Source organism: Hyla sarda, chromosome 1 (genome assembly GCF_029499605.1).
Source record: "Hyla sarda isolate aHylSar1 chromosome 1, aHylSar1.hap1, whole genome shotgun sequence".
NCBI lineage: Eukaryota > Metazoa > Chordata > Amphibia > Anura > Hylidae > Hyla > Hyla sarda.
In genome coordinates, this window is record NC_079189.1 from 148502752 (window position 1) to 148525997 (window position 23246).

The 23246-nt window shown below is 42.9% G+C and overlaps 1 protein-coding gene across 7 annotated transcripts in view; it reads left to right on the forward strand.

Annotated features, from left to right (window-relative positions):
* Nucleotides 1-23246, forward strand: part of TTC29 (tetratricopeptide repeat domain 29) — a 267225-nt gene that overhangs the window by 22330 nt on the left and 221649 nt on the right. For all 7 annotated transcript variants that reach the window (XR_008890045.1, XM_056562838.1, XM_056562843.1 and 4 more), the window contains exon 3: nucleotides 227-310. Coding sequence is in view for 6 of the 7 variants with exons in the window: in XM_056562838.1 (XP_056418813.1) it covers nucleotides 227-310 (84 nt within the window). In the remaining variant the exon portion in view is untranslated. The remainder of the gene's footprint in view (nucleotides 1-226; nucleotides 311-23246) is intronic.

Genomic DNA, 23246 nt, shown 5'->3' on the forward strand with positions numbered 1-23246 from the left:
GTAAAGCTGTACAAAAAGCAGCGCGGAAACAGGTTTTTCCCAGAAATAAAATAAGCTCTGCAAAATTTAAACCTGTTTTTTTTACACCTGGATAGATTTTAATAACAACGTCTAATGAAGACAAAACATTTGCCGTAAATTTTATTTATTTTATTTATGTGAAGCACAGCACTGCAGAACATTATGCATTTCTACTACTCTTTTCTCTGTCTTTATTTTAATTCAGGATTCACTTGATCAGGGACAGAGATGTCAAAGATCATCATCGGCAGAAGAATATCAAAGAGCTGTCGAAAGAGGAAACGGCTATGTAAGTTTGCTTTACATTTGATGTGTGTTTTTTGGAAGCGTACTGAAGGCGATAGAGATGTATCAGATATGTCGGAATCTACTCGCTGTTAACTGTAATACTCAGCCAGTAACTCACAAAAGTGATATTAAAATGTTTATTTATATCTTTGCCGTCATGGTTTCAGTTGATAACAAAATCTATTTTGACAAAATGTATATATTTGAATTATAGTTATATTCTTAAGCTTTCTTTGTAAGCTGTCCAAATTGTAAGTCTTTCTCGGTGCATAATATAGAGGTACGTGGACATTCAGAACACGCATCTTTGTGAAATATATAAAAATGCACTGTGAGTGCTGAATTTTAACCCCTTAAGGTGTTGAAGTACTTGCACAGGTGATATTAGTGTAGTTTTAATAAGTTATTAAGTTTTTTTGGTTGTACTTTTGTTACATTGTAATTACAACATGAGATTATGTTATCTGGAATGGTATGCATGAAGGAGAAAAAAGTTGTTTTTCCCTAGTTTATTGTAAATTCAAGCCTAGCAAATAAAACATATTTTTGTTTTGCCTACTTTTTTTATTTTCATTATTATTAATGTAAATAGTTTTGCCTCTACCTATGTCAGTCAGGTCTTCATTCCGTTCAAGTTCTTTCGAATTTTCTTTCAGTTTTTGTTGCTATTAACCATACACTGCACCTGTTGAGCAAGACATTGGGTTCTGCATCTCATCATATACTTAGTGCAGCCACAGAGATTTTATAATTCTTCATAAAAAGGTTAAAAAAGTTCTAATGAAGTCCTGCACATTATGTACAACTTCACTTTCTAAACTCTGTAAAAGAAACTTTCATATTTAATGGGAAATCATGAATTATTCCATTTATTATCCTCATCCTCCTTTCAAAGACATGATCTGGATAAAAGGCGGGGTGAATAATTTAGAAAAAAAATGAAATGCATTTTTAATGTGAAGGTGCAAACTACAGATTCTCATGACTATTAGCGAGTGCAGAGGAAACAGAATTTTACTTGCAAAACCTCATCAAACCTTAAATTACATGACATACTTCTGTAATAAAATACAGAAGAAAGAAAAAGTTTTTTTTTGCACAAGTTGTTTTTATTAATCTTGTAAAGTTGGAAAGTTTTGTGTTTCTACAATACAATTCCAATTATCCCACTCACACTTTAAGTGTATTTTTCCAATTCAATAAAAATCTCATGGAGTTGTTTGTCTCATTTCCAGTATATAATCAGGAACCCTTAGTCCCAATGGTGCCATTAAAGATTGAATGTTGCCGTATGCTGAACAAGTTTCATTTTCAATATGCAAGAAATAAATCAGCCTGATGCTTTGTGAGGGCTTACGAGAAATCCAATGGTGTACCCACAAACATACGCGACATAGAGTTTGTGTAACTTTTTTATTATAAACTTATAATCACCTTTGTAATTCTCCTAACATTACACTCTTCCACCTTTCATTGTAATTAATTCAGTATTTAGGCTCATGCATATTACTAAGGCTGGGTTTACATATGTACGGCATCTGGCATATTTGAACTAAATCTCGACACAACTGATGCCGCAACTGATGACAATATGGGACGCTGGATGATTGTGAACTTCCCCATTCAAATTAATCGGTTCTAGCATCAGTTTCCCTATGGTGCACGCCGGAGGCAAACTATGCCGGACGCCTGATATATGTGAACCCAGCCTAACAGAGCCATATTGTAATACAGCACCCCTGACCCCATACTTTTTGTGTTTCTAATTTTATACAATATGCAGTTTGGAATATTTCATTGCATTACACTCATGAAGGCACCATACCTTGTAAATAGATTTATGATTATTTTCGTAACCTTTCATAAAGTTTTTGCAGCTTTACTTTTGTGAAACAGAACTCCTCATCCCCTACATGGGTTATATAAAAAAATTATTTGCTGTCTACCCACATCCACCACCAGAGGGAGCTTTAAGTAGATTCTCCCCCAAACAGCATTTATCACCTATCTACAGGATCAATGTGTGATTTCTGGGAGGGTCAAAAATGGTGGGGAAGTGTGCCTAAATGAGAGTCATACACTTTAGAGATACTAAATGTTGACAAACCCCTCTAAGGACTTACTGCATAATGTTATACACTGAACTCAATAAAGATAGTATGCAGTAAACCTCTAAGTATGCAGCAGACCTCGAAGCTCCCCTGATGTTATATTTGAAACCAGCATGTTAGTTGTGTGTATCCTTTATGCCATGTCATGGCTGGCAAATTTGTTCCAGAAAAATGGCACAAATGTTTAAAAAGTTTGGTGCAATTCTTACTCATCTTAGCTATAGCTTTTTCATGCAATTCTGTTTAAGACTACCATTACAAAACAAAGTTAAAGGAAAACTGTCAGCCAGTTCACCCACAGTAAACTAAATATACTGAGTGATAGTGTTGGTGAAGTGGAGTCCAACGAGGGGTCACTTACTTTAGTGTGTGCCCTGGCCACTGAGTTCTGTTTGTTCTTTCTGTAGTAGCGCTTTGAAGGCGGTCCCCCGGAGTCCATATTTCTTAGGGTCCCGGAGGAAGGGGCTTAAGCCCACCCCCACGTGGTTTGCATATTCATTTTCTTCAAATGCCCCGGAGCGCATCGCTCTGTCTGCAGAGTGCATGTGCTTGAAGATTTGACGCAGCTCTCATGTCCTAATGACGTTAGAGCTGTGCGTCCCTGGACAGCACTCTGCATAGTGTAATTGTTAATGCCCCGGGCCCTCGCTACAGAAGTTGGGAGTAGCGAGGGCCCGGGGCATGCACAGTTATACTGTGCAGAGCGCTGTCTGGGGACGAACAGCTCTCATGTCATCAGGACGTGAGAGCTGCGTCACATCTTCAAGCGCATGCGCTCTGCAGACAGAGCCCTGCGCTCCGGGGGCATGTGAAGAAAATGAATATGCAAACCACGTGGGCAGGTTTAGGCCCCTTCCTCCGGGACTCAAAGAAATATGGACACCGGGGGACCACCTTTAAAGCGCTACTACAGAGAGAACAAACAGAACTTTATCGGAGGAGAGCTCAATGGCTAGGGCACAACCTAAAGTAAGTGACCCCTCGTTGGACTCCGGTTCACCCACTTTATCACCCAGTATATTCGGTTTAGTGTGGGTGAACTGGCTGACAGATTTTCTTTAACTGATATTAACTCACAGGGTTGCTAGCAAGTTCAGAGGGGCGTGGCCATGACATCACAATCACGGCCGTCCGCTCCAAGCGTTCTGAACAAAATGTTCAGAACGCTGGGGCATGGGACTTTCATTTTAAAGGGGATCTGTCATATGGTTTTGTTCTTTGCATCAGGTAGGGGTTAAAATCAGCTTCATAGTCACACCTTTAGATATGAGAACTTCTGCTTGTGAGTCAAGCTATTTTTTTTTTCATATATGCAGATTAGCAATAAGTGTCCACAGGGCGGGGCCAATCACCTCAAATGTCTTAAGGTGATGGTTTCATCCTGTGGGCACTTACTACTAATCTGCATACATAAAAAACATTAATTATTCAATTCACAAGCAGAAGTTCCCAAATATAAAGGTATGATCCTCAATGGATCGTTGACTTATTACATTTCGTGAAACCATCTGACAAATTTCCTTTGAGTGGATCAAGTAGAAATACAATACTGTATTATTCCAAAAAAAAAAAAACATGTATTAAACTTTTGTAGGCATTAAGAAGATTGTCTGTTTATCTTTTGTTTGCTTCGAGAATGGGCATTAGTCCAGAATCAAAATAATTCACTGCAAAAAAAAAACAACATTTAATTATTTAGTTTAGTTACGTAAATCAAAAATACATGTGAAAGTAACACCATTTTTTAATATATATTATCAGAGAATTTATATTTCTCTTCTTATCAGGCACCTTTCTTGTTTCCTTCCTTTCCTAAACTTATCATTTACTCTGCTTAACCCCTTAAGGACTCAGCATTCTTCAGTTTTTGCATTTTTGTTTTTTCCTTCTTACCTTTTAAAAATCATAACCCTTTAAATTTTCCACCTAAAAATCCATATTATGGCTTATTTTTTGCACCAACAATTGTACTTTTCAGTGGCATTAGTCATTTTACCCAAAAATTCACGGCCAAACAAAAAAAAAATCATTGTGTGACAATATTGAAGAAAAAACGCCATTTTGTAACTTTTGAGGGCTTCCGTTTTTATGCAGTAAATTTTTCGGTAAAAATGACACCCTATCTTTATTCTGTAGGTCTATACGGTTAAATTGATACCCTAATTATATAGGTTTGATTTTGTCGTACTTCTGGAAAAAATCATAACTACATGCAGGAAAATGTATACGTTTAAAAATGTTGTATTCTGACCCCTATAAATTTTTTTATTTTCCTGCATATGGGGCGGTATGAGGGCTCATTTGTTTGCAACATGATCTGAAGTTTTTATGGGTACCATTTTTGTTTTGATCTAAATTTTTGATCGCTTTTTATAAATTTTTCAATGGTATAAAAAGTGACCAAAAATACGCTATTTTGGACTTTGGAATTTTTTACGTGTACGCCATTGACTGTGCGGTTTAATTAATTATATATTTTTATAGTACGGTCATTTACGCACGCGGCAATACCACATATGTTTATTTTTATTTAATGGAAAAAGGGGGGTGATTCTGACATTTATTAGGGAAGGGATTAAATCACATTTATTAACACTTTATTTTCATGCCATAGGGGGCTATAACATTGCACACATTGATTTCCTACACTGATCACTGCCATGAATTAACAAGGCATTGATCAGTTTTATCGCCGCTAGACTGCTCCTGCCTGGATCTTAGGCAGGGAGCAGTCATTTGGCGATTGGACACACAGGAGGCAGGTAGGGATCGTGTCCTGCAAGCTGTTCGGGACGCTGCAATTTCACATGGGCGGTCCCGAACAGCCCGACTGAGCCGCTGGGATGGTTTTGGTTTCACTTCAGATGTGGCGGTCAAGTTTGATCGCAGCGTCTGCAGGTTTAATACTGTGCATCACCGCGATCAGTGATGTCCGGTATTAAATCCATCTTCAGTCGATCAATAGGGAAGGAAGGGGCATGCCAGGAGAGAAACAGAGGCAGGGAGACAGAGAGAAAGAGAGCCTCCAGTCTGTGTGTGTGTGTGTGTGTGTGTGTGTATGTGCAGCAGAGACATTGTGATTGCTGTGTCCAGCCACTACCTCTGGGCAACTGAAAATTCACTGTTTAAACTGCTATATTACAAGTATAATAAGGATTTATGTAGCCTATTGCTATACAGTATTCTGAACTAATCTCAGTATACCTTGAGATATTCATAATTTGAAATTCCAAGCACTATACTATGGCATATATTTATCAACAAATGACACAGAAAAGAACAACCAATAAGATTCTTTTCTCTTTTCATTAAGCCACATCAAAAATTGAGGGCTATAATCTTATTGGCTACTTTGGAAAACTCCTTCACATTCGCCCTGAATTACTAAGAGTGTTGTGTAGGTTTCTTTGTGGGTTTTAATTCCCTACAAATTTTTTCCCACAGTATTTACTAAGCTTTCCCTACATTTTTCACTTTTCCCTACATTTTGCTTTTTTTACACCTGCTCTGATCTGTCGGGTTCCCCCCCACATTTTATGTGGAAACCTTAGTAAATATTTGGGGTTTTTGTGAAAATTTCGGGAAAACGCGCTCCTTTTCTGTGACCACGCCCCCTTTCCCTGACAGACACTCCCCTTTTTTGGGTTTTCTCAGTAAAATGGATAGTTGGTTGGGTTTTTCATTTCTGGCGCAGACAGAATTCTGGCGCAATGAGACAGAATTCTGGTGCAAATTCCGGCGCAGACAGATTTTCTGGTGCAATGCACCAGAATCTGGCGCACAACCCGACAAAACATGTTGGGTTTACGATAGTAAATCAGGGCCATTGTCTTTCCAGTTCCTGTATGTGTAATTCTTCATTGTATTACTAATACATATAGTAATATTAACAATCCAATTGTATATAAACCTAAGGGTATGTTCACTTGGGCAAAAACTCCCCAAAAAGGTGCATCAAAAAGTGATAAAAAAGTATCTGGTTCTCAAAAAAGTTGTGACGTGTCATTTTTCAGAGCAGTTCTGCCTGGAAGTTCACATTGAAATCAATTGGAGCTTGAAAAAAACGCCTGGAAAGCCAGATAAAATACTTGTTTGAAACATAAGGTTATGTGTCTTGGGTAAGATAATGAGTCTTGGGTAATTCTTGGGTTATTGCAGTGTCAGGAGGTACCTCAAACCACCGTCACAAGATCATATACTATTCAGTATGTGCACAAAGGTCTACGCACTCCAGTCAACAAATAAAAGGAAACCCCAATGGAAACCAACTAAACAGAAGCTAAATTCCACTTGTTTTGCCTCCTTCGGGTAATAAGGATCTATGGATACATTTGCTATTTGTTTAGTTAGATTTTCTTACACACAGTGCAAACTTACCGTACACCATATCCATGGTATAAATCTAGCCTTATATGCCTTCCTGGAAAACTGATAAATGCCATACCTTGCATAGAGGTTGGTTACAACAGATGATTATTAACCATGAACACCATTCTCTTCTCTCACTTTACCAGTCACGAGCCCAATGATGAATTAGCGAAAAAGGATTACATTGGCACTCACCCTATTATAACGTAGCCTGTATTACTCCATTAAAATAGCCTGCCTATCAGGAACAGACGACTGTTGCTGAAGCCAAAATGGGAACAGTTTTACGGTCTCCCGCTGTTTTACGTTCTGTTGCCCTCTTAGTACCAGCTGCGGCCGGAGTTGTCTTTTTCCAGTTGGCTGGCTATTTTTCATAAAGTAATAAAGGCTACGTTTTAATTGGGTGTGTGCCAATGTAATCTTTTTTCACTACTTCTCAGTTGATGGACATTTTGACTTGTTTTAGCATTTGAGCACCCCCTATATTCACTTTTTTGGCCACTTGAGGTGTAGCGTCCTATGCATTTTGATTGCTTAAACTCAGTCTCTATTATATTATGTGCCTAGTGCTCACAATGATTTTTCTCCTTATATGCAAGTGGCAAGGAATGACATAACTAGTTCCAACCTAAATTCAATGCAAAACAAAGACAGGGCCCTCACCAAACCACATGCATTGGTCTCAACTAGACTATCCTGGCTCAAGCTCTTATTAGATCACCAGGGATCAAGCTAAGATTTGAACGACAGGCCACAACTGGAAAACAGATCAGGTATTTGCCATAGAGATAAACCACTACCCTGACTACTAAATGTTGTTTTCATTGTGAAACTGAGAAAAATGCCTGGAAGTGTTAGTAAATCAGTTTCATGGACTAAAACATAAAATCCATGGCCTTTTCTACCAACTTAGATGATGATGCCTTTTCTGTTGTTAATGGTGGATGGAGGAAGGCTTGATAAATAATGCATTTGTGCCAAGGGCAGTTTTTTCCCCTGCAATTATGACAGTAAATTGTCCTATATACTTGTATTCTATTCTTTTCACTAAACCTTTTTAACTCCATAAAATGAATTGCAATCTTCTGTACTGGGGTTACAGGTCTATCACATTTGTGGTTACCACAAGGAAATGGGAATTTATACTGAAGTCAGTGTACCCTTCATAGGAAACTACAGTCTAAGAATATGTCTAGTGCTTTAAGGATGGAGTGATTTTTCATTTTTGCACTTTCATTTTTTCTTCGCCTTTAAAGTGGTTCTCCGGTGCTTACACATCTTGTCCCCTATCCAAAGCATAGGGGATAAGATGCCTGATCGCGGGAGTCCCGCCGCTGGGGACCCCCGTGACCATGCACGCGGCACCCAGTTTGTAATCAGTCCCTGGAGCGCGTTCGCTCCGGGTCTGATTACGGGCGACCACCGGGCCGGCGGCGTGTGACGTCATGCCTCCGCCCCTTTGTGACATCACGCTCCGCCCCTCAATGCAAGCCTACGAGAGGGGGCGTGATAGCTATCACACCCCCTCCCGTAGGCTTGCATTGAGGGGCGGAGCGTGACGTCACACGGTGGCGGAGGCGTGACGTCACACGCCGCCGGCCCGGTGGTCGCCCGTAATCAGACCTGGAGCGAACACGCTCCGGGGACTGATTACAAATGAAGTGCTGCGTGCAAGATCCCGGGAGAGGGGATAAGATGTGTAAGCACTGGAGAACCTCTTTAACATCCATAACTCAAAATTTTCCACCAGCAGGATTTTTTTATAGGCTTGTTTTATACGGGACTAATTTTAATTTGTAATGACCTCACTTATTTTACCACGAAAGGGGGGTTCTTTTTTATGCAGTTTTTTCTTGACACTTTATTTTTATTCTGTAGGTCCATACAATTACAATGATACCCAACTCATATAGGTTTTGTTAGATTTTAATTATTTCGAACAAATTCAAACTTTTCCCAAGAAAATAAGTATGGGTAAAATTGCCCTACTCTAACCCCCATAACTTTTAATTTTTTCGTATATAGGGTTGTTTCAAAGCTCATTTTTGTGCCATGGTATCATTTTTGTTTAGATGGAACTTATTGATTATTTTTTATTCATTTTTTACTGATATATGAAGTGACCAAAAATCATCAATTCTGAAGTTTTTTCTTTTTTTTTTTTTTTGCTTTCTTTTACCTCATTTACAGTTTGGTTTAATTAACATTATATTTTAATAGTTCTGAAATTTCTGCACACAGTGATACCATATAAATATATATATATATATATATGTATATATATATTTTTTTTTTCTCACAAAAAAGTATTGCACTCACACATGTTTTGCTATACACATGTTTATTCCCTTTGTGTGTATTGGAACTAAACCAAGAAAGGGAGGGAAAAAAGCAAATTGGACATAATGTCACACCAAACTCCAAAAACCTTAACTTAATATTTGCACACCCTTTGGGAAAAAAAAAACTGAAATCAGTTGCTTCCTATAACCATCAATAAGCTTCTTACACCTCTCAGCCGCAATGTTGGACCACTCTTCCTTTGCAAACTGCTCCAGGTCTCTCTTATTGGAAGGGCGCCTTTTCCCAACAGCAATTTTAAGATCTCTCCACAGGTGTTCCATGGGATTTAGATCTGGACTCATTGCTGGCCACTACAGAACTCTCCAGCGCTTTGTTGTCATCTATTTCTGGGGGCTTTTTGACATATGGGGTAATTTGGGGTAATTGTCCTGCTGGAAGACGCAAGATCTCGGACGCAAACCCAGCTTTCTGACACTGGGCTGTACAGTGCAACCCAAAATCTGTTGGTTATCCTCAGATTTCATGATGCCTTGCACACATTCAAGGCACCCAGTGCAAGAGGCAGCAAAACAACCCCAAAACATCATTGAACCTCCACCATATTTCACTGTAGGTACTGTGTTCTTTTCTTTGTAGGCCTCATTCCATTCATGGTAAGCAGTAGAATGATGTGCTTTACCAAAAAGCTCTATCTTGGTCTCATCTGTCCAAAAGGCGTTTTCCCAGAAGGATTTTGGCTTACTCCAGTTCATTTTGGCAAAATGTAGTCTTGCTTTTTTTATGTCTCTGTGTCAGGAGTGGGGTCCTCCTGTGTCTCCTGCCATAGCGTTTCATTTCATTTAAATGTCAACGGATAGTTTGCATTGACACTGATGCTCCCAGAGCCTGCTGGACAGCTTGAATATCTTAGGAACTTGTTTGGGGCTGCTTATCCACCATCCGTACTATCCTGCGTTGATACCTTTCATCAATTTTTCTCATCCGGGAAATTAGCTACAGTGCCATGGGTTGCAAACTTCTTGATAATGTTGCGCACTGTGGACAAAGGCAAATCTAGATCTCTGGAGATGGACTTTATAACTTTGAGATTGTTGATATTTTTCCACAATTTGGGTTCTCAAGTCCTCAGACAGTTCTCTTCTCCTCTTTCTGTTGTCCATGCTTAGAGTGGCACACACAGAAAGACACTACAAAGACTAAGTGAACCTCTCTCATTTTTATCTGCTTTCAGGTGTGATTTTTATATTGCCCACACCTGTTACTTGCCCCAGGTGAGTTTAAAGGAGCATCACATGCTTGAAACAATCTTATTTTTCCACAATTTTGGAAGGGTGCCAATAATTTTGTCCTGCCCATTTTTGGAGTTTGGTGTGAAATTATGTCCAATTAGCTTTTTTTCCTCCCTTTTTTGGGCCTGCATGTCTGTGTCTGTTTTCTTTGCTTGCTGTTGCCACTGCTTGTTGATGTCACTGTTCTGATATTTTTCTACAATGGTCTCTCAACTTTCAATGGCCTCAGATTATAATATTTTCTTACAATAATCTTTACTGGACCATTGTAACTTGAAGCCTACATACAATGCTATGGACAGTCCAGATCTGCAAAATATGTCAATGGCTGAAAAAACTGACCAGTCAGAATGGGCATTTCAGTGGTAAAAGACCTGTATTTCTGAAGTGCATGCACTGTCTGGCTGTCTGGTAGCGCCTCCATATGGTTCAGGGAAATAAAATAGTAGCATAGTTCATAAGGTTGAAAAAAGACCCATCAAGAGTCCATCAAGATCAACCTATATCCCTAATGAGTCTCTACTGAGTTTATCTAGTACTACATGTTCTATACTGTCCCTTACACATGCCAGGATTAGCTGCTCCTTTGGACACCAAGTAAGGGCGGCTCCATTTTACTTTTTTAGGACATTGCGTGTACTGTACAGGACTCTGAAGAAGCTCCTGTCCTCTACATCAGTGATTTACAGCTCCCAGCAGCTCTTTCTTACTTTTCTATGTAAGGATTTGCTTTACCTGTATTAGCTATCTACTTTTTTTTCTTTAACCCGATAACGACCATGGACATCTATACTCGTCCAATGACCGTTACCGGGGTATGACGCGGGCTCCCGACTCGAGCCCGCGTCATACCGGCCAGCCCCCAGCTGATTTCTGTAGCTGGGGGCTGGCGTTAATAGCCGACATGCGGCGATCGCCGCGGCCGGCTATTAACCCTTTAGATCGCCGCTGTCAAAGTTGACAGCGGCGTCTAAAGGTGCCTGTATTAAGTCCCTGGTGGTCCAGTGGGGTGTATCGCTCCCCCCGCAGCGCGATCGCGGGGGAGCGATCCACTACTGAGGTAGCCTGAGGGCTTACCTCTCCTGCTGCGGTGGCTCCGGCTCTATGAATGATAAAGCCTGGCAGGGCCAGGCTTTATCAATCGAGCACAGAGCACGCAGATCATTGTGGTTTTATGAAACCACAATGATCTATATGAGGAATCTAATGATTCCTCCTAAAAGTCCCCTAAGGGGACTAAAAGTGTAAATAAAAAAAGTTTAAAAACACACACATTAACCCCTTCCTTATTAAAAGTTTAAATCACCCCCCTTTTCCCAAATTCCATATTAAAAATATGTAACCATAATAAAAATAAACATATGTGGTATCGCCGCGGGCTAAATTGTCTGAACTATAAAAATATATAATTAATTAAACCGCACGGTCAATGGCGTACACGCAAAAAAATTCCAAAGTCCAAAATAGCGTATTTTTGGTCACTTTTCATACCATAAAAAAATGAATAAAAAGCGATCAAGAAGTCCAATCGAAATAAAAATGGTACCGATTAAAACTTCAGATCACGGCGCAAAAAATTAGCCCTCAAACCACCCTGTACGTGAAAAAATAAAAAAGTTATAGGGGTCAGAAAAGGACAATTTTAAATGTATAAATTTTCCTGCATGTAGTTATGATTTTTTCCAGAAGTACGACGAAATCAAACCTATATAAGTAGAGGATCATTTTAATCGTATGGACCTACAGAATAAAGATAAAGTGTAATTTTTACCGAAAAATTTACTGCCTAGAAACAGAAGCCCCCAAAATTTACTAAATGGTGTTTTTTCTTCAATTTTGTCGCACAATGATTTTTTTTTCCGTTTCGCCATAAATGTTTGTGTAAAATGACTGATGTCATTCCAAAGTAGAATTGGTGGCACAAAACATAAGCCCTCATATGGATTTTTAGGTGCAAAATTGAAAGGGTTATGATTTTTAAAAGGTAAGGAGGAAAAAACGAAAGTGTAAAAACTGAAAAATGCTTGGTCCTTAAAGGGTTAATCATCAATTTTTCCTATTTTTGGATGATATTTTAGGAAATTTAGAACTAATTACCAGGTTTATATAGAGTTATGGTCTCAACATACAATGGTCATCCTGGAACCAATTAATATTGGTACTCGAGGGATCCCTGTATATAGAGTATGATTTTCTTCTTTAGAAGCTGCAGTTTTATATGTTTTCCAGTAGATGCCCCCAGAGACCAGTCAACCTTTCCACTGCTTGACATGAAACCTCTGACACTTTCCTGTCCTGATGAAAATATTGATCATAGATTTGTTCTGATCAGTCTTAGATTATGCTTTTTATAATATATTGGGAAAAGTCCTGATAGTCTATGTAAGTTGTTTTGTATGATTACAAAATAAACAGACATATGACAACATGCCACCCTAGATGCGGCAGAGCTGAATTTGCATTAACCATTTTTTTACTCATCCCTATAATAACCTGCTAGAGTTAACTACATTAAGGGTTAATATATGGTTAATATTACAATGAATGGTGCCAAATGACAAACATGGCTCCATTATATTGGCTCATTAAACTTTCTTATATTCATAGGTCATCGAATATAATTATATTAATGTCTTTATATTGATTTCACATGAGCTGAACCTAAGCTTAATAGTATATATATATATATATATATATATATATATATATATATAATATATATATATGGATGCATGTTTTTGTTCTACAATATTAGACAATAATTACGATAATATATGGAATGACAGCTGTGCATTGAATTGTACACATCATGTGTCATGTAAAATATCTCTTATCTATCCATTTATGTATCTATGCCTATTATAATAAATATGGTATAACTACATTAATATAGAGATTTGTTTCAGCTCTCTATAGACTGGATGCTTCACATATAACATGGGACACATTATGGCTGGGCGGTATACCGGTTCATACCGAATACCGAAATTTTTGTGCTGCACGATATGAATTTTAACCCATACCACAATACCGGTTCGGCCCCTCCCCCTCGGGAATGAATCAGCCCATTGCTGCGCTGCCCCCACATCGGGGAACTAATCATATGTGACCTGAGAGCGCTGTTCTGCCCCCCCCCCAATTAATTATTAGCCCAGCCCAGCGCTGTCCCCATCAGGGTACTACTCACATATGTCACCCGCATGCGCTGCCCTCCTCCTGTTTGTTGCGGACACCGGCGCTGACACTCTATACCAGTGGTCTCCAACCTGCGGACCTCCAGATGTTGCAAAACTACAACTCCCAGCATGCCCGGACAGCCGCTGACCACAGTGCTCTCTGCTGACAGTTCCTAAACTGGACAGAGGTGTCAGCAGATAGCACTGTGGTCAGACTGAAAAGAAATTCAAAAAGAACATTGTTTTGTAATGTACTTTCGGCCCTGTTTTGTTTTCTTTGACCATTTCTTGTTGTAAAAATGTTCTCAAATACCAATAAAAAGAATTTAAACCAAAAAGAACTTCCTCTGGAGCATACAGCAGCTGATAAGTACTGGAAGGATTACGATTTTTAAATAGAAGTAATTTACAAATTTGTTTAACTTTCTAGCAGCAGTTGAGTTAAAAAAAAAAAAAGTTTTCCAGGGGAGTACCCCATTAATGCAGTTTGAAGAGTCAGGGCTCAGTTCCGAAGATTCCTCAGCAATCAGACAATTATCCCGTATCCCGTGGATAGGAAATATGTTTTTAGGGGCTTTCATACCCCTTTAATAAGTTCAGAGCTCACCAATCACAAGAATGGGGATCCCCCGAGTAAATGGAGTGGACCGGTGATTATAACCCTGGAATAAACCCTTTCTACCTCATAAGACAATGATAATACAAGTAGATCATTTTCAGATTCCTTCTATGAGGATACAGGTAGTGTTCTGCAGTCCAGAGCTATACTAAACAGGTGAAACATTTCACTAACAATTTCTGCGTAACCATCCAGAACTTTGACTCATCTGCATATCCATTGCCTAAATTTATGTTCATGTGCTGGTGTGAACAAGGTTTTCCTTTAGGCCATTACACGGGAAGCTACTGGGTTGCAAAGAAATACTGTTTTTTTTTTTCCTGTGTTGTCTGCTTTGAAAAAGTGACTGGCGGCACCAAATCATTAATGGTGCTGTCACGGGATTGTGCAGGTGCTTGGAAAGGATCTCTCTATTGTGCTCCAAGGGAATTGGAGCAGGGACTTCAGTGCTTTCAAGTTTGTCATATTACAGCATAATAGAAGAGTGTCTTCAGTTGGGAACTATAGTAGACTTAATCTTATCTAAGGATGTATCTATCTCACATTCATAAACATGTCAGCAATGGCTCCCCCTTTATATATAGAGTGAACAGTAAGCTTAATATAACTGGGCCTAAGTTCAATTGGGAGCTGTTTACGGTCATTGCTTCTGTATTGTGAACCATATACAATATATTAGAGTAATCGGTCATATAAAGTGTAATATTAATTATAATCCTTATTAGTCCATCATATATAGATTAATGTGAAACTATCACTGCACCATGAGCTACAAAAACAAAAAGAAAGGCAACGCAGAGTCATTGTTTATCTCGGTTTCCACTGAATCTTCTTTCATTTTTTTTCCAGGATAGCCCGATTTATGATACTGTATATACTCGAGTATAAGCCGACCCGAATGTAAGGCGAGGCCCCTAATTTCACCCCAAAAATCCAGGAAAAGTTATTGACTCGACTATAAGCCTAGGGTGGGAAATACATCATCCCCACATGTCATCATCCCCCCCTGTCATCATCTCCCCCCCCCTGTCATCATCCAGACCCCCGTCATTAACAGCCCCGTCATCATCACCCTGTCATCATCCCCCTTGTCATCATCATCATCCCCTCCCTTCATCATCACCGCCTGTCAATCCCTTCATCAGTGGTCTTCAACCTGCAGACCTCCAGATGTTGCAAAAGTACAACTCCCAGCATGCCCAGACAGCCATCGGCTGTCTGGGCATGCTGGGTGTTGTAGTTTTGAAACATCTGGAGGTCTGCAGGTTGAAGACCACTGCAGCCTTCGTCATCATCCAGACCCCCCTTTAGTTTTCTACTCACCTCCCCTCGGTGGGAAGGAAGGGTGAGCTGTTCAGGGCCATCTATACTGCAGGGACCGTCCGGTGGGAAGGGTTAGTCTTTCCAGGCTGTCCATCTTCACCGGGAGGCCCTCGTCTCCGCTCTTGGCCATCACCGGACTAGTGACGTTGCCTTGATGATGACGCACAGCAACGTCCGTCCCTGCGCATGAACGTCCCTGTGCGTCCCTGTGCCCTCCCCACTGGATGGTCCCTGCAGCATAGATGGCCCGGACCAGCTCACTCTTCCTTCCCACCGAGGGTAGGTGAGTAGAAAACTAAAGGGGGGTCTAGATGATGACGAAGGCCTCAGTGGTCTTCAATCTGCGGACCTCCAGATGTTTCAAAACTACAACTCCCAGCAGCCGATGGCTGTCCGGGCATGCTAGGAGTTGTAGTTTTGCAACATCTGGAGGTCCGCAGGTTGAAGACCACTGAGAAGGGATTGACAGGCGGAGAGTTCACTCGAGTATAATCCGAGGGGGGCGTTTTCAGCTCAAAATATCGTGATGAAAAACCCGGCTTATACTCGAGTATATATGGTAGTTATTTACAGTATTCCCCTACAGTGTAGCAGATTAATGTGCTCAATTCTCAACAACTTTTGTTTGCTTATGTTTTTTTTTACAAAATTGTTCTTTTTGGGAAAAAGATGTTCAGAATTGAGCTGAGGGAGTGTACACAATCCCAGAATGTCCCATGTTTCACTCCACTGTGATAGATAGCTCGTCCAGTAGCATGGTGTGGCTTCCTGTGGCATCCTGCTTTTTTGGTTATCTATAGTATTATATAGTTAAACAACTGTTACACTTCTAGTGTCTGGTTTAGAAAACTCACACAAAAAAATTCTAGATTACAATTTTTTTAAAATTGTATACAGTGACCCCTCGACTTATGATGGCCCCGACATATGATCATTTCAACATATGATGGCCTCTCAGAGCCCATCGTATGTTGAAGGCAGCATCGACATATGATGCTGCTGTGTGTCGGGGCCATCGTACAAACAGCTATCTGACAGCCCTGACAACTTCAGCAAATGACAGATAGTTGTCTAATATGCCCCATTCTGCCTCCTGTTACTCACATGCTGTCCTGCTAACTCACGGAGGCTTCCACTATAAGCTCTGTGTAAGCCCCGCCCCCCCCCAGTGCAGCCATAGCCAATATGCTGCAGGCATCCAATGAGCTGCCCTCCCCTTCCTTTCCTATAGAGCTGTAGTCGGCAGGATCATAATGGAGGACAGTCTGTCCCCCCTGAAGGTATTTAAAGAACTGTACAGTACTGTATGCGATGTCACACATCACATACAATACATATACACACTATACACCCCATACATCAATGTTTCCCTATCAGTGTGCCTCCAGCTGTTGCAAAACTATAACTCACAGCATGCCCAGACAGTCAATGGCTGTACATGCATGCTGGGAGTTGTAGTTGTGCAACAGCTGGAGTCACCCTGGTTTGTGAAACACTCCCCTTACACTCCACATACAATGGTCATCCCAGAACCAATTAGCAGTTTCCCATAGAGATATGTACTCGACATACGATGGTTTCAACATATGATGGTTCTCCTGGAACCAATTAATATCATATGTTGAGGGACCACTGTATTTGTATACCCTTTTCAGATTCTATTCATGAAGATGATCAATAGATCGATAGATAGACAGTGATATATAATTATGCAGAATAATCCCTGGCTTCTAAAGTTAAATGGTTCTTAACTTTTCCACAATCTTTGTACAAGTACAATAGTTTAAGTAAGCATGAAATGAAAATGAAATGTCCTGCTCTTATCAGGCACCTTTCCTCCTACCCCCAGCTCCTCATTCACTCTAAAAAACGTCTGAAACTCCATCTCGATCAGGTTACATGCTCCATATAGGTGTTTATGAAGAGGGCAGCAGAAATGTTAGATGCAGAGTGAGACAGAGGCAGAGAGAGAGAGAGAGAAAGAGAGACATATAGAGACATGGCTGTGAGGCTAGTAAAGCTTTTTGACCCCCCCCCCCAGTGGCTGATTCACAGTTTAAACCGGATTCACATGTGCCTGAAGATCTGGTATAGTTTTGTTCTAGTGTTGTTGCAGCATTTAATCCGGCACAGCCATGCCAGAGGCAACTATGCTGGATCATTGTAGGTCTGCCTCCATGCCCCGTTTTACTCTATGCCCCATTTCAGCCTACAGGTCACTGGATGGGATGTCAGATGCATTACATCCAGCTTGTTGCATCTGCTTTTCTCATCAGGGGTGGCTTCAGGTCACTCTACATAGAGAAACCTGTTCATACACTGCTTAATACTTCTTTATAATGTCCTCAACGCTGTCACGATGCCGGCTGGCAGGTAGTGGATCCTCTGTGCCAGAGAGGGATTGGCGTGGACCGTGCTAGAGGATCGGTTCTAAGTCACTACTGGTTTTCACCAGAGCCCGCCGCAAAGCGGGATGGTCTTGCTGCGGCGGTAGTGACCAGGTCGTATCCCCTAGCAACGGCTCAACCTCTCTGGCTGCTGAAGATAGGCGCGGTACAAGGGAGTAGACAGAAGCAAGGTCGGACGTAGCAGAAGGTCGGGGCAGGCAGCAAGGATCGTAGTCAGGGGCAACGGCAGGAGGTCTGGAACACAGGCTAGGAACACACAAGGAAACGCTTTCACTGGCACTAAGGCAACAAGATCCGGCGAGGGAGTGAAGGGGAAGTGAGGTGATATAGGGAAGTGCACAGGTGTAAACACTAATTGGAACCACTGCGCCAATCAGCGGCGCAGTGGCCCTTTAAATCGCAAAGACCCGGCGCGCGCGCGCCCTAGGGAGCGGGGCCGCGCGCGCCGGGACAGAACTGACGGAGAGCGAGTCAGGTACGGGAGCCGGGGTGCGCATCGCGAGCGGGCGCTACCCGCATCGCGAATCGCATCCCGGCCAGAGGCGGTATCGCAGCGCCCCGGGTCCGTGGAACCGACCGGAGCGCTGCAGTGAGAGGAGTGTAGCGAGCGCTCCTGGGAGGAGCGGGGACCCGGAGCGCTCGGCGTAACAGTACCCCCCCCCTTGGGTCTCCCCCTCTTCTTGGAGCCTGAGAACCTGAGGACCAGACTTTTGTCCAGGATATTGTCCTCAGGTTCCCAGGACCTCTCTTCTGGACCACAACCCTCCCAATCCACTAAAAAGAAGGTTTTCCCTCTGACCTTTTTAGATGCTAAAATTTCTTTGACGGAGAAGATGTCCGAGGAGCCGGAGACAGGAGTGGGGGGAACAGATTTGGGAGAGAAACGGTTAATGATAAGTGGTTTAAGAAGAGAAACATGAAAGGCATTAGGAATACGAAGAGAAGGAGGGAGAAGAAGTTTGTAAGAGACAGGATTAATCTGGCGCAAAATCTTGAAAGGACCAAGATAGCGTGGTCCCAACTTATAGCTAGGGACACGGAAGCGGACATATTTGGCGGAGAGCCATACCTTGTCTCCAGGGGAAAAAATGGGAGGAGCTCTTCTTTTCTTATCCGCGAATCTCTTCATGCGTGAAGAAGCCTGTAAGAGAGAATTTTGGGTCTCTCTCCATATGATGGAGAGATCACGAGAAATTTCATCCACAGCGGGCAGACCAGAGGGCAAGGGGGTAGGGAGGGGGGGAAGAGGGTGACGGCCGTACACCACGAAAAACGGGGATTTGGAGGAAGATTCAGAGATTCTGAAATTATACGAGAATTCGGCCCAAGGTAGAAGATCTGCCCAGTCATCCTGGCGGGAGGAAACAAAATGTCGTAAATAGTCACCCAAGATCTGGTTAATTCTTTCTACTTGTCCATTGGATTGAGGATGGTATGCAGAAGAAAAATTTAATTTAATCTTGAGTTGTTTACAGAGAGCCCTCCAGAATTTAGACACAAATTGGACGCCTCTATCCGAGACGATCTGCGTAGGCAACCCGTGAAGACGAAAAATGTGTACAAAAAATTGTTTAGCCAACTGAGGCGCTGAAGGAAGACCAGGAAGAGGGATGAAATGTGCCATTTTGGAGAATCGATCAACGACCACCCAAATAACAGTGTTGCCATGGGATGGGGGTAAGTCAGTAATAAAATCCATACCAATCAGAGACCAAGGTTGTTCGGGAACAGGCAGAGGAAGAAGAAAACCAGCGGGCTTCTGGCGAGGAGTCTTATCCCGGGCACAGATAGTGCAGGCTCGCACAAAGTCCACCACATCAGTCTCTAGAGTCGGCCACCAATAGAAGCGAGAGATGAGTTGCACAGATTTCTTGATGCCCGCATGACCTGCGAGATGGGAGGAGTGACCCCATTTGAGGATTCCGAGGCGTTGGCGTGGAGAAACAAAGGTCTTTCCTGGTGGAGTTTGCCTGATGGAGGCTGGAGAAGTGGAAATCAGGCAGTCAGGAGGAATGATGTGTTGAGGAGAGAGTTCAATTTCAGAAGCATCTGAGGAACGAGAGAGAGCATCGGCCCTAATGTTCTTATCAGCAGGCCGAAAGTGAATTTCAAAATTAAATCGGGCAAAGAACAGAGACCACCTGGCCTGACGAGGATTCAGCCGTTGGGCAGACTCGAGGTATGAGAGGTTCTTGTGATCGGTGTAAATAATAACTGGAAATCTTGATCCCTCCAGCAGATGCCTCCATTCCTCAAGTGCTAATTTAATGGCTAGAAGCTCTCGATCCCCGATGGAGTAGTTCCTCTCCGCCGGAGAGAAGGTCCTAGAAAAAAACCCACAAGTAACAGCATGCCCGGAAGAGTTTTTTTGTAGAAGGACAGCTCCAGCTCCCACTGAGGAGGCATCAACCTCCAATAGGAAGGGTTTAGATGGGTCAGGTCTGGAGAGCACGGGAGCCGAAGAGAAGGCGGACTTGAGTCGTTTAAAGGCGTCTTCCGCTTGAGGAGGCCAAGACTTGGGATCGGCATTTTTTTTGGTTAAAGCCACAATAGGAGCCACAATGGTAGAAAAATGTGGAATAAATTGCCTGTAATAATTGGCGAACCCCAAAAAACGTTGGATGGCACGGAGTCCGGAGGGGCGTGGCCAATCTAAGACGGCAGAGAGTTTATCTGGATCCATTTGTAGTCCCTGGCCAGAGACCAAGTATCCTAGAAAAGGAAGAGATTGGCATTCAAACAGACATTTCTCAATTTTAGCATAGAGTTGATTGTCACGAAGTCTCTGAAGAACCATACGGACATGCTGGCGGTGTTCTTCTAGATTGGCCGAAAAAATTAGGATATCATCAAGATATACAACAACACAGGAGTATAACAGATCACGAAAAATTTCATTAACAAAGTCTTGGAAGACAGCAGGGGCGTTGCACAGGCCAAAGGGCATGACCAGATACTCAAAGTGTCCATCTCTGGTGTTAAATGCTGTTTTCCACTCATCCCCCTCTCTGATGCGGATGAGGTTATAGGCGCCTCTTAAGTCCAATTTAGTAAAGATGTGGGCACCTTGGAGGCGATCAAAGAGTTCAGAGATGAGGGGTAAGGGGTAGCGGTTCTTAACCGTGATTTTATTAAGTCCGCGGTAGTCAATGCAAGGACGTAGAGAGCCATCTTTTTTGGACACAAAGAAAAATCCGGCTCCGGCAGGAGAGGAGGATTTACGGATAAAGCCCTTTTTTAGATTCTCCTGGACGTATTCAGACATGGCAAGAGTCTCTGGGGCAGAGAGAGGATAAATTCTGCCCCGGGGTGGAGTAGTGCCCGGGAGGAGGTCGATAGGACAATCATAAGGCCTGTGAGGAGGTAGAGTCTCCGCTTGTTTTTTGCAGAAAACATCCGCGAAGTCCATATAGGCCTTAGGGAGACCGGTTACTGGAGGAAGCACAGAGTTACGGCAAGGGTTACTGGGAACCGGTTTTAGACAGTCCTTGGAACAAGAGGGCCCCCAACTCTTGATCTCCCCAGTGGACCAATCCAGGGTTGGGGAATGAAGTTGAAGCCAGGGAAGTCCAAGGAGAATTTCCGAGGTGCAATTGGGGAGGACCAAAAGTTCAATCCTCTCGTGATGAGATCCGATGCTCATTAGAAGGGGCTCCGTGCGGAAACGTATGGAACAGTCCAATCTTTCATTGTTTATACAATTGATGTAAAGGGGTCTGGTGAGACTGGTCACTGGGATGTTGAACCTGTTGACGAGAGAGGCCAAAATAAAATTTCCTGCAGATCCAGAGTCTAAGAAGGCCACAGAAGAGAAGGAGAAGGCAGAGGCAGACATCCGCACAGGCACAGTAAGACGTGGGGAAGCAGAGTGGACATCAAGGATTGTCTCACCTTTGTGCGGAGTCAGGGTACGTCTTTCCAGGCGGGGAGGGCGGATAGGACAATCCCTCAGGAAGTGTTCGGTACTAGCACAGTACAGGCAGAGGTTCTCCATGCGGCGTCGTGTCCTCTCTTGAGATGTCAGGCGAGACCGGTCGACCTGCATAGCCTCCACGGCGGGAGGCACAGGAACAGATTGCAGGGAACCAGAGGAGAGGGGAGCCGAGGAGAAGAAACGCCTCGTGCGAACAGAGTCCATATCTTGGCGGAGCTCCTGACGCCTTTCGGAAAAACGCATGTCAATGCGAGTGGCTAGGTGAATAAGTTCATGAAGATTAGCAGGCATTTCTCGTGCGGCCAGAACATCTTTAATGTTGCTGGATAGGCCTTTTTTAAAGGTCGCGCAGAGGGCCTCATTGTTCCAGGATAATTCAGAAGCAAGAGTACGGAATTGTACGGCATACTCGCCAACGGAAGAATTACCCTGGACCAGGTTCAACAGGGCAGTCTCAGCAGAAGAGGCTCGGGCAGGTTCCTCAAAGACACTTCGAATTTCCGAGAAGAAGGAGTGTACAGAGGCAGTGACGGGGTCATTGCGGTCCCAGAGCGGTGTGGCCCAAGCTAGGGCTTTTCCAGACAGCAGGCTGACTACGAAAGCCACCTTAGACCTTTCAGTGGGGAACTGGTCCGACATCATCTCCAAGTGTAATGAACATTGGGAAAGGAAGCCACGGCAAAGCTTAGAGTCCCCATCAAATTTATCCGGCAAGGATAGTCGTAGTCCAGAAGCGGCCACTCGCTGCGGAGGAGGTACAGGAGCTGGCGGAGGAGATGGTTGCTGGAGCTGTGGTAGTAACTGTTGTAGCATAACAGTCAGTTGAGACAGCTGCTGGCCTTGTTGCGCAATCTGTTGTGACTGCTGGGCGACCACCGTGGTGAGGTCAGCGACAACTGGCAGAGGAACTTCAGCGGGATCCATGGCCGGATCTACTGTCACGATGCCGGCTGGCAGGTAGTGGATCCTCTGTGCCAGAGAGGGATTGGCGTGGACCGTGCTAGAGGATCGGTTCTAAGTCACTACTGGTTTTCACCAGAGCCCGCCGCAAAGCGGGATGGTCTTGCTGCGGCGGTAGTGACCAGGTCGTATCCCCTAGCAACGGCTCAACCTCTCTGGCTGCTGAAGATAGGCGCGGTACAAGGGAGTAGACAGAAGCAAGGTCGGACGTAGCAGAAGGTCGGGGCAGGCAGCAAGGATCGTAGTCAGGGGCAACGGCAGGAGGTCTGGAACACAGGCTAGGAACACACAAGGAAACGCTTTCACTGGCACTAAGGCAACAAGATCCGGCGAGGGAGTGAAGGGGAAGTGAGGTGATATAGGGAAGTGCACAGGTGTAAACACTAATTGGAACCACTGCGCCAATCAGCGGCGCAGTGGCCCTTTAAATCGCAAAGACCCGGCG